Source organism: Sphaeramia orbicularis, chromosome 4, assembly GCF_902148855.1.
Source record: "Sphaeramia orbicularis chromosome 4, fSphaOr1.1, whole genome shotgun sequence".
NCBI lineage: Eukaryota > Metazoa > Chordata > Actinopteri > Kurtiformes > Apogonidae > Sphaeramia > Sphaeramia orbicularis.
The window spans coordinates 47,702,647-47,716,630 of record NC_043960.1 but is presented as its reverse complement, the minus strand read 5'-3'; the positions used below and the strand labels follow the sequence as shown (position 1 = coordinate 47,716,630).

The 13,984-nt window shown below is 36.1% G+C and overlaps 1 protein-coding gene across 1 annotated transcript in view; it reads left to right on the top strand.

Annotated features, from left to right (window-relative positions):
• Positions 1-655: 655 nt before the first annotated feature.
• LOC115417915 (megakaryocyte-associated tyrosine-protein kinase-like) overlaps positions 656-13,984 on the top strand; it is a 27,999-nt gene continuing 14,670 nt past the window's right edge. The window contains exons 1-10 of the mRNA XM_030132139.1: positions 656-1,167; positions 2,569-2,682; positions 2,777-2,892; positions 3,662-3,881; positions 8,736-8,829; positions 9,821-9,889; positions 9,989-10,088; positions 10,247-10,331; positions 13,246-13,319; positions 13,851-13,984. The exon at positions 13,851-13,984 is cut by the window's right edge and continues 66 nt beyond it. Coding sequence (XP_029987999.1) covers positions 1,159-1,167; positions 2,569-2,682; positions 2,777-2,892; positions 3,662-3,881; positions 8,736-8,829; positions 9,821-9,889; positions 9,989-10,088; positions 10,247-10,331; positions 13,246-13,319; positions 13,851-13,984 — 1,015 coding nt within the window. The 5' untranslated portion in view covers positions 656-1,158. The remainder of the gene's footprint in view (positions 1,168-2,568; positions 2,683-2,776; positions 2,893-3,661; positions 3,882-8,735; positions 8,830-9,820; positions 9,890-9,988; positions 10,089-10,246; positions 10,332-13,245; positions 13,320-13,850) is intronic.

Here is a 13,984-nt window from a genome sequence, read left to right as displayed (position 1 = left end):
GCAAGGACACTTGAGCACTATGTTGATGCAGAGTATGATCTAATGATAATTTTATCAATCTATTGTTTGTAATAAAATATTTTAGTCAATAAAGTCCAACTCAGCAGCAAACAAGCTGTCCTGTAACAAGCATCACTTCTCTCTATTTAGACCAATGGAGCAATAATTTAATATTGAACCACCTGAACACTTATTAGAGGCTCCAAATGAAAAAAAAAAAAAAAATAGACCACCATGACCCCTGGCAAACAATTATTATTTTAGTATTTTAGAGAGGTGAAAAAAAAACTACGACAGAGGGAAGCGCACTGCAATGTAGTGGCCCTAAGTGGTATTGCATTTAAGGAATTCACTGCAAATAATTTTTGACTTACTCTTACAATGCAATATTATATTATATTATATTATGTTATGTTATATTATATTATATTATATTATATTATATTATATTATACATAATATATATGACAAAATTCTTGCAATTGGTGTCATTTATAGAAGATGAATATGGGTACTTTATGTAAGTTTTAGAGATGTAGGCACTGAAATAGAGTTTTACAACAATACAAAGATTTCTGTTTTTTTCACTGTGTAAATTATGTAAAAAAAAAAAAAAAAAAAAAACTTCCTTCTTCTAAAGTATTCCAGAGAAGTGTAAAAAATCACTGATGGCGTCACTTCTTGCGTCGCCTCATTATAGATGAATGACATTTTTCTGTATTGAGGAAGTGACTCGACAGAGGAATAATAGCAGCGCTCAGACCAGACCAGCCTGAGGAGAGCATATGTCCGTCTGTCCCTCTGTCTGTCCGCCTGTCTAATGAATAACCCCCCTCCTTCTTGCCGGTGCTGATGACAGGTTGATACGGACCGGGACACCATCAGTTGCTCAGGATGCGTTTAAGTGCTGCTGTTTTTCTGATCAGCTGATCAGAGGATCCGTCCAGAGAAGAAACGCAGACAGAACAAGCTGGTGGACGTTTGGATTTATTTATTTATTTTATTTTATTTTTTTTCGTGGCAGGTTATTTCCAGAACAAAGATAATTTAGTATTAACTGGAGTTCTATGGGCTGCTCAGCTGTTACTTATATTCATTTGCCTTTCTGGAAGGTGTTCATCAATAAGACATAACCATCTAAGCCTCCAGCTCTTGCAGATGGTAAAGGTGGGTGAAGACAACTCCAAAGTACTCTGTTTGTTGTTTGTTTGTTTGTTTGTTTGTTTGTTTGTTTGTTTGTTTGTTCAGAGTGTTACTTTTCTGCAAAATGTTTTTGTTTTGTTTTGTTTTTTAAAAAAGGAAATAGCTAGTACCGTATAGGGTTTGTAGCATCCAAAACAGAATCACTGGAGTTTGAAATGTATCAATACACTGCAGTCTGATCAGACACTGAATTTTTGTATTGATTTTTTTAGAACAGAAAAAGGGAAAAGGCTTATTGTGGTGCCATGCTTCATTAAAGCTCCCCTCCAGGGTCCTGGTACATGTATACCATAAAAAACATGCAGTCGCTAAATGTTAAACATTAAATATAACATGAATGGGTCCAACAGAAATATTCATGTCCAACAGCCTGCATTTGTATTTTTTATTGCATGAATGGAGCTTTTTGCTGATTATGTAACAGTTCTGCTGTACAATTCTATGTAGGAATGGTGAGTGGTGTTAGAGAAGCTTAATTTGTGTTTGAAGGCAAATCAGCAGTTGCTCTATGTAAGGAGGCAAATATTTAAGGTGAATAAGATTATTATTACCCTGATTATTACATTTTATTCTCCTTTTATTGAGTCTGTCCTCATCCTGTGTTTTGCTGCCTTGGATTTGTTAAACTGTACAATGTGAGAGTAATCTCAAAGTCTTATATTATATTATATTATATTATATTATATTATATTATATTATATTATATTAGTAAATTAGACAAAATATGGCCTTATTTCAGACGTAGAACATGGGATTTACATGAGTTCTGGTATATGTTTCTATTGGTGGAAAATCTAAACCTCATGCAGGGAATGAAGAGTTTGTAGGTGGTTAATATTGACCTACTTCCACAAGTCTTGATGCCATCTGACACACACAAAATTATTGTTATGGTATTATTTAATAAGAATCCTGACAGCAAACCTAGGGTCACATGCTCATTCAGTTTCCAAATTAATAATGGACAAGACTCAGCTGTAAAATATGTGACAAGTAAAACAATGTAAGAGGTATGTAACAAGACAAGAGAAATGTGACAGATGCAAAAAAGATTTGTCAGATCACTTAGATGATGTAGCATGATGATAATGACATAAGCAACACAAACAACAAAACAATGTGAAACAAGATGGAAAAACAACATACTAGTACCATACTAGTTAGGATTATTGTAACCCTAACCTTGACCAGTCTCATCATCTGTCATCTATTGTCATTGCCATCAGGAACTCACAAAGACAAATCCAGAGAGTTTGTCCAAAATGGCTGATATCAGATGGTTGAATGGTTGTAAAAACATAACTTCCTCTTTGGTTATTGTGAACTTAAAGTGTTTGATTGATCACTGTCCCTGTGGTTCTGTAGATGAGCTGGGCCACTGGTACACAATGTGTTGCAAAGGGAGGCCACAGGAAGCCCAAATCTGGAGAATTGGCTTATCACAAAGGGGACATCATCACTATTATCGACACAAGCACAGTATGTACAGCAACTTTTAAAGAAGACACACATTTGCTTGGCACAAAGCAAATAATGTCCACTGTCTGATACATCTTGTTTCATTCTATTTCAGAAAAAAGGCTATTACAAAGCCCGACACAATGGCACAGGAGAGGAAGGTCTCATCAACTCCAACAGTGTACGTGAACGAGAGGCGCTGCGAGTTGACTCCAGCCTCAGCCTCATGCCGTAGGTTTCCCCTTTCTTCACAATCAACAGAAAAAGATGGATTTGGTGTCAGCAGAGAAGTCATGGAGAAGCAGGACTGAGCTCAAACAAACAAACAAATGGCCAGTATTGTGACCAGGACATGAACACTGGTTTCTAATATTAGCTGCAGTGTCTTGGCTGAACTTTAAAACACATCATGTGACCACATAGCATGGGATAATTTTGGATGCGCAACAAATATTGTCATAAGATTATTGTCTTAACTTCCTTTTTTGGTGCAATAACTTAACCTTCCCTGCCCTGTTAAAAATTGAAAATGTGATGCTTTCATACTGCAGCCCAGATATTAGTAAAAACAAAAACAAACAAACAAACAAACAAAAAAATTCCAACTGAACTGGGTAAAAACCAAACCAAAATGAAGCTAAAAACTAAACAAACAAACAAATTCTGTAGCTAACTAACCCAAGTAGTGTCTGTTTTGGGTCATTTTAGCCAGTCCCCAAGTAGGAGGGTTGAAACTGTGACATTATGCAAACAAGAATTGACAGAGTATAGTTAATTTGTAGTTCTCAACCATATTTAGGGGGTTTTTATACTCACTTTTTATCTCTCCCACAATGTTATTCCTCTCTCCTACATCCTTCATTACAATTATATGCACATTACAGTTATGCCAATTTGGTGATGGTCATTTAGCAACTTCTAGCAGCTTTTAGGAAAGACAACAGATACTTTACTCACTGAGGAGTTTCTTTGTCACTGAATCTATGTTTTCTCTCCTTAGCTGGTTTCATGGGAAGATTTCGGGTCCAGAAGCAGTTTATAAGTTGCAGCCTCCTGAGGACGGCCTTTTCCTAGTGCGAGAGTCCATCCGTCATCCTGGCGACTACGTCCTGTGTATCAGCATCTGCAGAGAGGTCATCCACTACCGGGTCATTTATCAGGACAATAAACTGACCATCGACAACACACAGTATTTCTTCAACCTCATCGACATGATCGAGGTGAGACACCAGGATGGAAAGGAACACATTGATCGTGGAGACTTAAAATGAGTTGTGCCTGTTTGTCAACTGTACACTGCAAGAACACAGAAGACACATTATCAAGGCATAGATTGTCTTGTGTGAGGTCCATACATTTTACTTGACGAGATTGGGTCATAGTTTGCTAAACCCACTTTTAGTCTTCAGACATTAGTCTTTGGTACATTTATTTGTGTATTTGGGGACCCTAATAGTTCAAAAAGTTTGAATTTGAACCCTTCAGGTGCTGCAAAGGTATCTTTATATTCATTCCAGCAATAATTGAGTGGCTTTCTTCAACCAGTTTCAATTTCTTCTTGATATGTTTCGTTTTATAACTAGTTATGTCACGACATTTGCACATGTAAGGTCAGGACTTCCAGTGAACATTTCTCAGAGTACACCATAATTGTTTGTCAGCAGCAGCGATTGTAGTCCATACTGAAAATACATCCAAACTTTGAGCCAATTACCTAAAATGTTCAGTTGATGGTTAATGTTAATGAACACAAGTGGCTGAAAAGGACAGAGCAGCACAGCCAACAACGTGGAGGGGGTGGGGGATGAAGTGGCTCACTTGAATTTAAAGGGCCAGCACTCAAAATTACCTTTCTCGTGTCATTAGTCAGAAATAGGGTTGAAGATGGAACTGCAGAGTTGAATTAATGAAGAATTCAAACCCAAGCATAGCATTTACAGTTTATGTAGACCACAGAGAAATGTTTTAAAATGCATAATTCCATTTCAAAAAAGCAAAATTATCACTCCTTTAAAGTAGAATTAAAGTCTACTGAAAAGCCATAATGGACCATAAAACTAAAAAAGTAAAGCAACTTGTACTTATCAGAAAAAATGGCAACACCGCCATTTAACCTCTTGAGATCTGGGAAAGTATGCTTTTTTTACATTAAATCATTTCTTGATTGGAAACAGCATGCAAGGTTTTTTTTTTTTTTTTAGATACATGTTTTTTTTTTATATAAAACATGAAACTCTTGTCCCCTACAAAGAACAAACATGCATTGCTGGGTCTCAGGAGGTTAAGACAGACCAAAATGTGGTTCCAAACACAAATGCACTAATTACAAAATTCTTGCCCGATATGAAGATTTTTGATTTAGGACTATTTTTGCAGATAGTTGATATTAATACTAATATTACTTTTGTCTTTATATTGTTTTTTTGGTTATTTATCCCCGCTTAACAAAGAAATCTACCTTTAAATAGAAAAAAAAAAAGTCCCATCAGCTACATCAGTTGTCATTGCACCAGTGGCAGTGGGCTTTTGATGAGTTGTATTGCATCTATTTGTATCATTGAATATATGTTGATTCAAACACATGATGAATTGGCATTGTTTTTTTGTTTTGGTTTTTTTTTAAAAGAGGAATTAATGCAAATAAAAACAAACAGAAAATAGCATATGTTCGAGCATTGGCAGTCAGACAAATTTCTATATTGGTTTCAGTGTCAGTCCAGAATTTCACAATCTACATATTTAGCTATTTGTTTATTTGTTAACCTTTGTTAATAACACCAGTTAGTTTCCAGTCTTTGTGCAGCTGATTCCATGCATAAGGTGCAGAGTAAACAAAACCCCTTTTCTCAGTTCTGTACAGGCGTATGGAACAGAAAGCAACAAATGATCATTTGCACAGAGAGAATAAATATCAGAATTTCTCTTCACAATTAATCAACAAATGTAGACAGGCAAGAGGCCTGTACCAATGGCTGATCCTTCTGGTGGTCAGAGCAGGCCATCCTACCCCAGAGTAGAAGTCACAGTGGTGTGTCTACACTTTACACTTAGTAATGAACCTCAGAGAAGCATGGGAAACACTGTCAACTATTAAAAGACATTGAGCAGAGCAAGGTTATAATAGTTTTGGATTTTTAATTATAGTTTAGTTTTAATTAGTTTTGACTTTTTTTTCTCTTATTCAGTTAGTTTTAATTAGTTTTTAGAGCAGGTTTGTTAGTTTTTATTAGTTATCGTTTTTTTCTGAATGCTTAGTTTTAGTTTAGTTTAGTTTAGTTTTGGTATTAGTTTTAGTTATTTCATATATTTTATCTTCCTCATCATCCTATTCAAAGAAATTAGTGAGGCGTGGATATGGGTTACCCTGGACACTTTATTTGGGGGTCGGGTTAGGGCGGCTCATGGACTGAGCAGAGACACAATGTACTGTACAATGTATAAATTCCCTATAGCAGGTTGAGGGGGGGTGCAATCCATACACAACGTCACTGACGTGAAACAATGCGAAGATGTGCAAAGCATGAGAGGAGATGCACAAAGCAGCCAGCAGTTAAACCAGATAGAAACATATATAACCAGCTAACCAGCAGTTAAAGCAGATAGGAACCTATTATAAACCAGCTAACCAGGAGTTAAAGCAGATAGGAACCTATTACAAACCAGCTAACCAGCAGTTAAAGCAGATAGGAACCTATTACAAACCAGCTAACCAGCAGTTAAAGCAGATAGGAACATATATAAACCACTTATAAACATATATAACCCAGTTCCTCATCAGTAAACCACACCTTAGCAGATCTCTCATCTCTTAATCATCTCCAGTTCCATTATTAGCCAACTTTGCTTCAGTTCAGTTCAGCTAGCTGTAGCTAGTAACATCAAACGTTTTTTTAACATTCTAACAGGTTCCATACCTCTGTAATTGGATTAGTTTTCATCCTCCTCTTTTCTCCTCTTCTAAACTGTGCAGTTCAGGGCTTGGAAGGCCTTTTCATGGTGATAAACTCTCCAGTTTTAACCTGGATGCTAGTTCAACACTGACTCTGTCCTTTAGCTCTGCTCTGTCTCTGTCACTCACGCGCACACACACTGTACGCCAAAAAAAAAAAAAAAAAAAAAAAAACCCGACCCATGTATCACTAAAGTAAATCCCAGACAGGACTGTGCTGCTGTGTCCCAGCTTTAGTCTGTATGTTACAGGTAGAGTGGGGACCAGAAGACGACTGGAAACCACCAGTGACCAGACATGACAGACTGTGAAGTGTCGTATGGTGTCACCAGCTAAAACTGCTGGAGCGAAATAAATTAATTTCATATCAATCCGACATTGACAAAGACGAAAACGAAGGGAATTGTATCCATAATTTTTATACGTTTTAGTTAGTTTTGTAAGCTCACGATACAGTTTCAGTTAGTTATCGTTTTTTTCTTTAATTAGAGTTTTTATTAATTTCAGTTAACGAAAATGTTTTTTCAATTTTAGTTTTCGTCATTTCGTTCGTTTTCGTTAACGATAATAACCTTGGAGCAGAGGTATTCTTTTACAAACGATCTCTGTAATCCAACACATAAAAAAGTTGCAGCAACAAACCACTTTTTTGTTTTAGAGGAAAAACCCAATTTGTTTATATCCCTGGAAGTGAGCTGTAAATACAACAAAAAACACATCCTCACTAGAATGTCAGTATTATGTGAGGCTGAAATGGCTGATGTTGTTTGCCCTAGATGCCCTGCTCCCTGCTTTTTGTCAAACTGAACACCCACCAGCTGAACTCACAGTGGTGTAAAAATAAACACATCATGAGCCAGATGTAAAATTGATGAGCAGCTCTCTTCTGGTTTATCTGCACTTTAGTGTGTGACAGTGTGAAGATGCCCTGAAAGCTTGAAACTGCTGTGAGCTTTGGAAACATACCAGGCCAGTTCACACACATCAGCATCTTATCAGACCAACACAGACATCCTGAGGCCTGACTCACACCAGTCGACCCAATCCTATGACGACACACAGCGCGAGTTTTGGTATATTTGGGCTGAGTTGCTGCATCTGTGTCATAGTGATTCAGAGGCTACAATTAAATTCAGATGAGTTTCATTTGAAAACAGAAGAGGTGATAGACAAGCCTTGTGTAGCACTGTGTAGCCCTGTGTACACTCATTTGTGTGGTGTATTCATACTTCCTTGGTCATTCACAGCTTTAACCACAACTACTAAAAGGTACTTCCAGAAATTATGGGTCTTTTCTGGTGACGTTGTTTCAAAATGTCCCAGTAATTGTTCTATTAAAAGTTAAATAAAATCTGAGTTAAAAATTTGCCAAAGGCAGTAGTGATGTGTATTTAAATTTTTTACTCAGGTAGAAAATTTAGATACTTGTACTTTATTCTTTATTCTCCATTTTCGGTGGGTTTTTATTTCTATTCCACTACATCTCAGAAGTAAATATTGTTCTTTTCACTCTACTACATTTGTCTGGATCATGAGATACAGTTTTTCATCCCTTTTTGTATAGTGAAAACAGCATATTTCTAAATGTGTTGATTTCAATGTAGATGATAAGTCTTCGCTCATGACTTGAGAAAATTTTCCTCTTTCTTAAGTTAATTTAAAAATCACAGATCTGAAAAGAAGCTTCTTTCTCTGGCCTCATAAAAAGCTGTCACCTTTAGAAATGGATGGTTTTCACATGACAGCGATGATAAAAATGTGTGATGATTGTAGAAATATTGTGCATGGCAGTAGATGGAACTTAGCTCAACCTCAGCTTTAAATGCAATGTACATCAATGCACTAGTAAAAAAATCAAAACTATACATATATTATAGTAAAACACAGACCTTTCATACAGTTTTTAAGGTAGAATGTCTCTTTATATTGGGTTGTTTTCAGTGTCATTACTTTTCATGTAAAAGTGAAGGATCTGAATAGTTCATCCACCTCTGATATAGTACATATTTCCAGAAAACACAGAATTAGAGCCAAAAATGAGTCCAGATAAGCACAAATATCAATTAATGACTGATTTTTTTTTCACTGCAAATATGCTTGATACTTTCATTTCTTTCTTTTGTAGTTTTACTCAAAGAACAAAGGATCTATTGCTACGACTCTACTGAAGCCTAAACCGAAACAAGGAACCAAGTCAGCAGTGTTAGAGCTGTCAAAAAGTAAGTCTGGTGTTTCTACAGATCAGAGCAGAGATATCCTCCATAATTGTTAATGACAACAAAAACAACATGTGGATTAATTTGTAAAGCAATTAAAATTCTGTCTGTGTACTCAGGACCCAGATATACAAAATATGTCTTGAACAGCCACGTTGTGTACATTTTTCATTAATTTTTCCAAAACATTGTTGAGTTCCATCCATTTGGCTGGAGTTGAGAACATCAGTGAAGGACATCATCCAGAACACCTCAAGTGTGTGAAGGAGAGGTATCGCAGGTCTTTCCTTCCTGCAGCTGTCAGGCTCCACAACAGAAACAGCTCCAAATACTTCTGTGCAATAAACCATGCAATTAACCATATCCCTATCCAGCCTGTGGCATGATCAGTATGTGCACAGCTATAAATGGTATATATAGCTTTCTTGATTTGTCTTTATTTGGATTTTGCACTTCTTTTGCTCTTGTGTGCTTTTGTGGTTTGCTTCTGTAAACCTGGAATTTCCCCTTCTGGGACTAAGAAAGACACATCTTATCTTATCTTATCTTATCTTATCTTATCTTATCTTATCTTATCTTATCTAATCTTATCTTATCTTATCTTATCTTATCTTATCTATCTTATCAGAAATAACTCCTAACATTGTCTTATCACCTCTTTTTGTAGTTTTTTTTCTTATACCCTCTTATTTCATTTTGTCATGTACACTGCTTTTGCCTTGTTCCAACTTTAACATCATTTGTGTCTTTTTGCATCTTTTACATTGTTTCATCTTGTGGCATCCTTAGTCTTACTGTTATAAACTCTTCTATTTTAATTGGGAAAATTAATTCACGGATCACGGTATTTTCATGTATTTACTCCAAGAAAAAAACAAAGAATCTCAGTGACAGGCCTTATTGAAAGTCCCAACCCCAAGTTGGGAAAGCCAGGTCTAAATGAATGTTTCTACCAAACAGTGACAATAATGTGCCATTTGTCTCTGGTCTCCAGCTGGATGGCTGCTGGACATAACAAAACTCACACTGGGAGAGAACATCGGAGAGGGCGAGTTTGGGGTGAGTATATTTCTTTTCTTTCAATTTTCATATTTTTGTGAAATAACTCAGATTACATGAGGTTGTAGTCTAATGTGTAGGACTGTGTGACTCTTGACCACAGCGGTTTATGAAGGGGAATACATGGGCCAGCGGGTGGCAGTAAAGACCATTAAATGCGACGTCACGGCTCAGGCCTTCCTGCAGGAGACCACAGTCATGACGTGAGCCTGAAAATTTTGTCATTACTTTGGATATTTGCAAATTCTGTTGAAACTCTTAAACTCTTGACCTACTGAACAGAAGAACAGTGCAGTGTGTTTGTACAGACTGTCAGTGGAGCTGGAGATGATTGTGTTTATTGTGGGTTCACTTATTTCAGGAAACTCCAACATAAAAACCTGGTGCGTTTATTGGGTGTCATCCTTCACAAAGGGTTGCAAATTGTCACTGAGCTCATGACCAAGGTACAGTGAACACATCATTTATCAATCATTCACATTTAAAGGTAAAAAAGGAGTAAATAAATTAAGAATAAATAATAAAATAATACAGACAAAAGCAGCATTAGATGTTTTTAAAGGCTGATATAATAGCTTTAGTTTTTAACTTTAAATGTTGATACTGATTTATTGGCTGATATCACTGTCCCCTAAAACAATGTATTAGACTTTATTAGACAACAGATGATTGTTAAACTGTACATCTAAATAATAAATGTCTAAATTAATAAATAATACAGAAATAAATGTCTGTGAACTATGATGTTTGGTGAAATAAATCTGACTGAACATCAACCTCAGAACAATGAATCAATACATACGGACTTTAACATAAAATAAAACTGTCAAAATCTAGGTCACTGTAAGGTTGAATTATTAGTTTTGCTTCAGTCGGTAGGTAAGCCCTGTTACATGTAGTTAATAATGGTAATTTATAAAATATCCTATCAGCTGATTAACTGGCCTTCATGAGCTGAACGATGCAAATATTTTATACTGTTTGTTCTATTGCACAGTGAAACAAGAAAGAAATCCATCACACCTCCATGAAACAAAATCCAATATACGAGATTTTGATCTCATAAGTTAGAAAAAGGTTTTTGTGTTCCTCATAATTATGAAAAGATAGAATAGAATAGATAGAATAGAATGCCTTTATTGTCATTATACATATATGTACAACGAAATTAAAAGAGACGTCTCTCTTGTGGTGCGTAGTGCAAAACAGTTTAAAAGGAAAAAAGCGTAAATATATATACAGAATAAAAACAAGCATGTCAACCAACCAAGAAACAATATATTTTGCACTTTGACCCTAGCTGAACACTAAGGATATGTTAAAGTATATCCTTATTTGAGGTATTGTCACTGTAATGTGTTCAGTACCTGTATTGCACTTGGGTAAAATGTGCTGCTAAATCTGGAAGTGCGGGCCTGGATAGATCTGTACGTCTTCCCTGAGGGCAACAGCGTGAACAGGCTGTGTTCGGGATGTGAACTGTCGGAGGTGATGCTTCTGGCCCTGCGCAGACACCTGGTGTTATAGACGTCTGACAGAGAGGACAGCTGTACTCCTATGATGCTCTGTGCTGACTTTCTGACTCTTTCCAGAGCCTTCTAGTCAACCTGAGAGGTGCTCCTGTACCACACAAAGATGTGGGTAAGGATGCTCTCTACAGAACATCTATAACATCTCAGTGACAGGTGTACAGGTGCTGCTGTGACTTTCTCTCAGATTAGATTAGATTAGATTAGATTAGATTAGATTAGATTAGATTAGATTAGATTAGATTAGACTAGATTAGATTAGATGAAACTCTATTCACTGGTCAAGGTAGCAGGATAAAGTGCAAGAAAAACAAATAATAGAAAAAAAGTAATAATAATAATAGTAGTAGTAAGTAGTAAGATTCTGTAGACTATATACATATTTACATGAGAAGTAGAATTCCAGAATGTCAGACAGTCCCAATGGCAGACAATAGAATAAGAGAATAGTTAAGATGAATTATCAACAATCATTACATAATATGAGTACTACTGGAAAAAATGGAGATTTTGTTTTATATAAAATAGTGATTGACCATTAGTCTGTCTGTCCATTCAACGACATAATCACATTATCTGAAGAATACATTGAGATATCACCACCAAATTTATACTGTGGATGCATTTTGGCATGGAGCAGACGCCTACTGAAAGTAGGTAACCTTGACCTACTTTTTCAAGGCCAACTTGCTATGTGCCTTGTGCAGTTATATCTGAGTACTTTCACATATGAATATGTAGTAAGTTTTATACAACGACAATCTAATCTAAACTACAGAGCAGTAACTAACACTAGCACTATCTAAATAGCCATTTTAGGACAGAAATAGAAAAAAAAAACTGCCTGTAGCCAAAAGATATCCTTATATGTTTTACCTCAAAGTGGTGACTGTTTAAGAAACTCTTTAGGATTAATTGGTGTACAACATGTCGAGAATAAACCAAAGTTTCTGTGCATTTACAGAACTACAAATAAATTATAGATCAACACTAAAGAAACAGTGACACTTGTCATGATTGTGTCATGCAGCAAAAGTTGATTGGTATGTGTAAGGCTTTCTTTGCATTGGAACATACAGATGAATACCTTCAGAGTCATAAACAAAAAGTGGTCTACTTTTACTGCTACTACGACTACTACTTCTATTTTTTTTTATTTACAAAAAAGAAAAAAAAGTGTTTTTATTTCCATATGTTTTTTGAAGGCACTTGGAAAGGGCCCAAGAGCCAAATGTTGCCAAGGAGCCAAAGGTTGCCTACACCTGGTTTCATTGTAGAAGTTTACTCAGTAAATGTTACTCACTCGAAGATCATCAGCTAACTTAGTTGTATGTTTTCACAGTTTTAGTGAATGTAATGTTTTTTAAAAAATTGAGTCATGTTATTTCTTTATCTACAATATCGGACCCCTGCATAAACACTGAGCTGATCTTTCTTAGAGGTGGTTTTTCCATTCTCACATTACCTGAGGTGTGCTGCAATTCACATTTTATCTGTTTTCCTTTTCTGTCTAAATTTCCCATGCTTCAGGACACTGGTCTTAACAGTCTGCTGCCACTTGAGGTCACCAGGATGCAAAGATGCCCAGTACAGATTTAAGGAGTCCAATTGTTCCTCTCACTGATCACTGATAATTAAATTAAGCCAAAATTCTGAAGCTTAATATGCTGGCTGCCTGTCAAACATAGTTACTTTAACATATAGTAAACAGCCAGGAGCTTCAAGGAATCACCCCTGATATGTCAACGACAGTGTTTCTCAATACACTTTAAAACATCCTGCAGATCTTTACTCATTATTTTTTCTGATTGCATTTGTCTGTGTGGTACAGGGAAACCTTGTAAACTTTCTGAGGACCAGAGGTCGTTCAGTTGTAAACTCAGCCCAGCTGCTACGTTACGCACTGTAAGTTCACAAATGATGTTTAACTTACAAAATAAAATGCACACATTATCACTGATTAAAAACACAAGAACATTTTGTTTAGTTAGATCAACTTTACACAATTTGGAATTTTCACCTCCTGATGATGATAAAAAAAAAATAAAAATAAAAAGAATGAAGATGTTTGATGACTAACAAAATAAAATTAACATCATCAAGAAAATGTACCCCCAAAAATTAACAAATAATCAATAACATGTGGTATGTGTGATATGATAGATATGTGTCTCCTGACTAAAATTCATTTTGACATATTTGGATGTAAACCTGATTTTTTTCTATATGAAACCATGTTTTCATCTCAAAAATCTAAATGTGGGACTTTGTGGCAATATATGGGACATTGGGAGAAGGGATCAAAATGTCGTCCTGTCCCAAACAAAGAAGGCCCAGCCCCCATAGTTCACACCTTAAGAACTTGAATGTAAATATGTAGTAATCCAGTGGACACAAATGTAAAGGTCAAACCCTGTTTCTGTGTCCTGTGGGCAGTGATGTGTGTGAAGGGATGGAGTATCTGGAGTTCAAGAAACTGATTCACAGAGACTTGGCAGCTCGTAACATCTTGGTCTCTGATGACAACGTGGCCAAGGTCAGTGACTTTGGACTGACCAAAGTGGACGCCA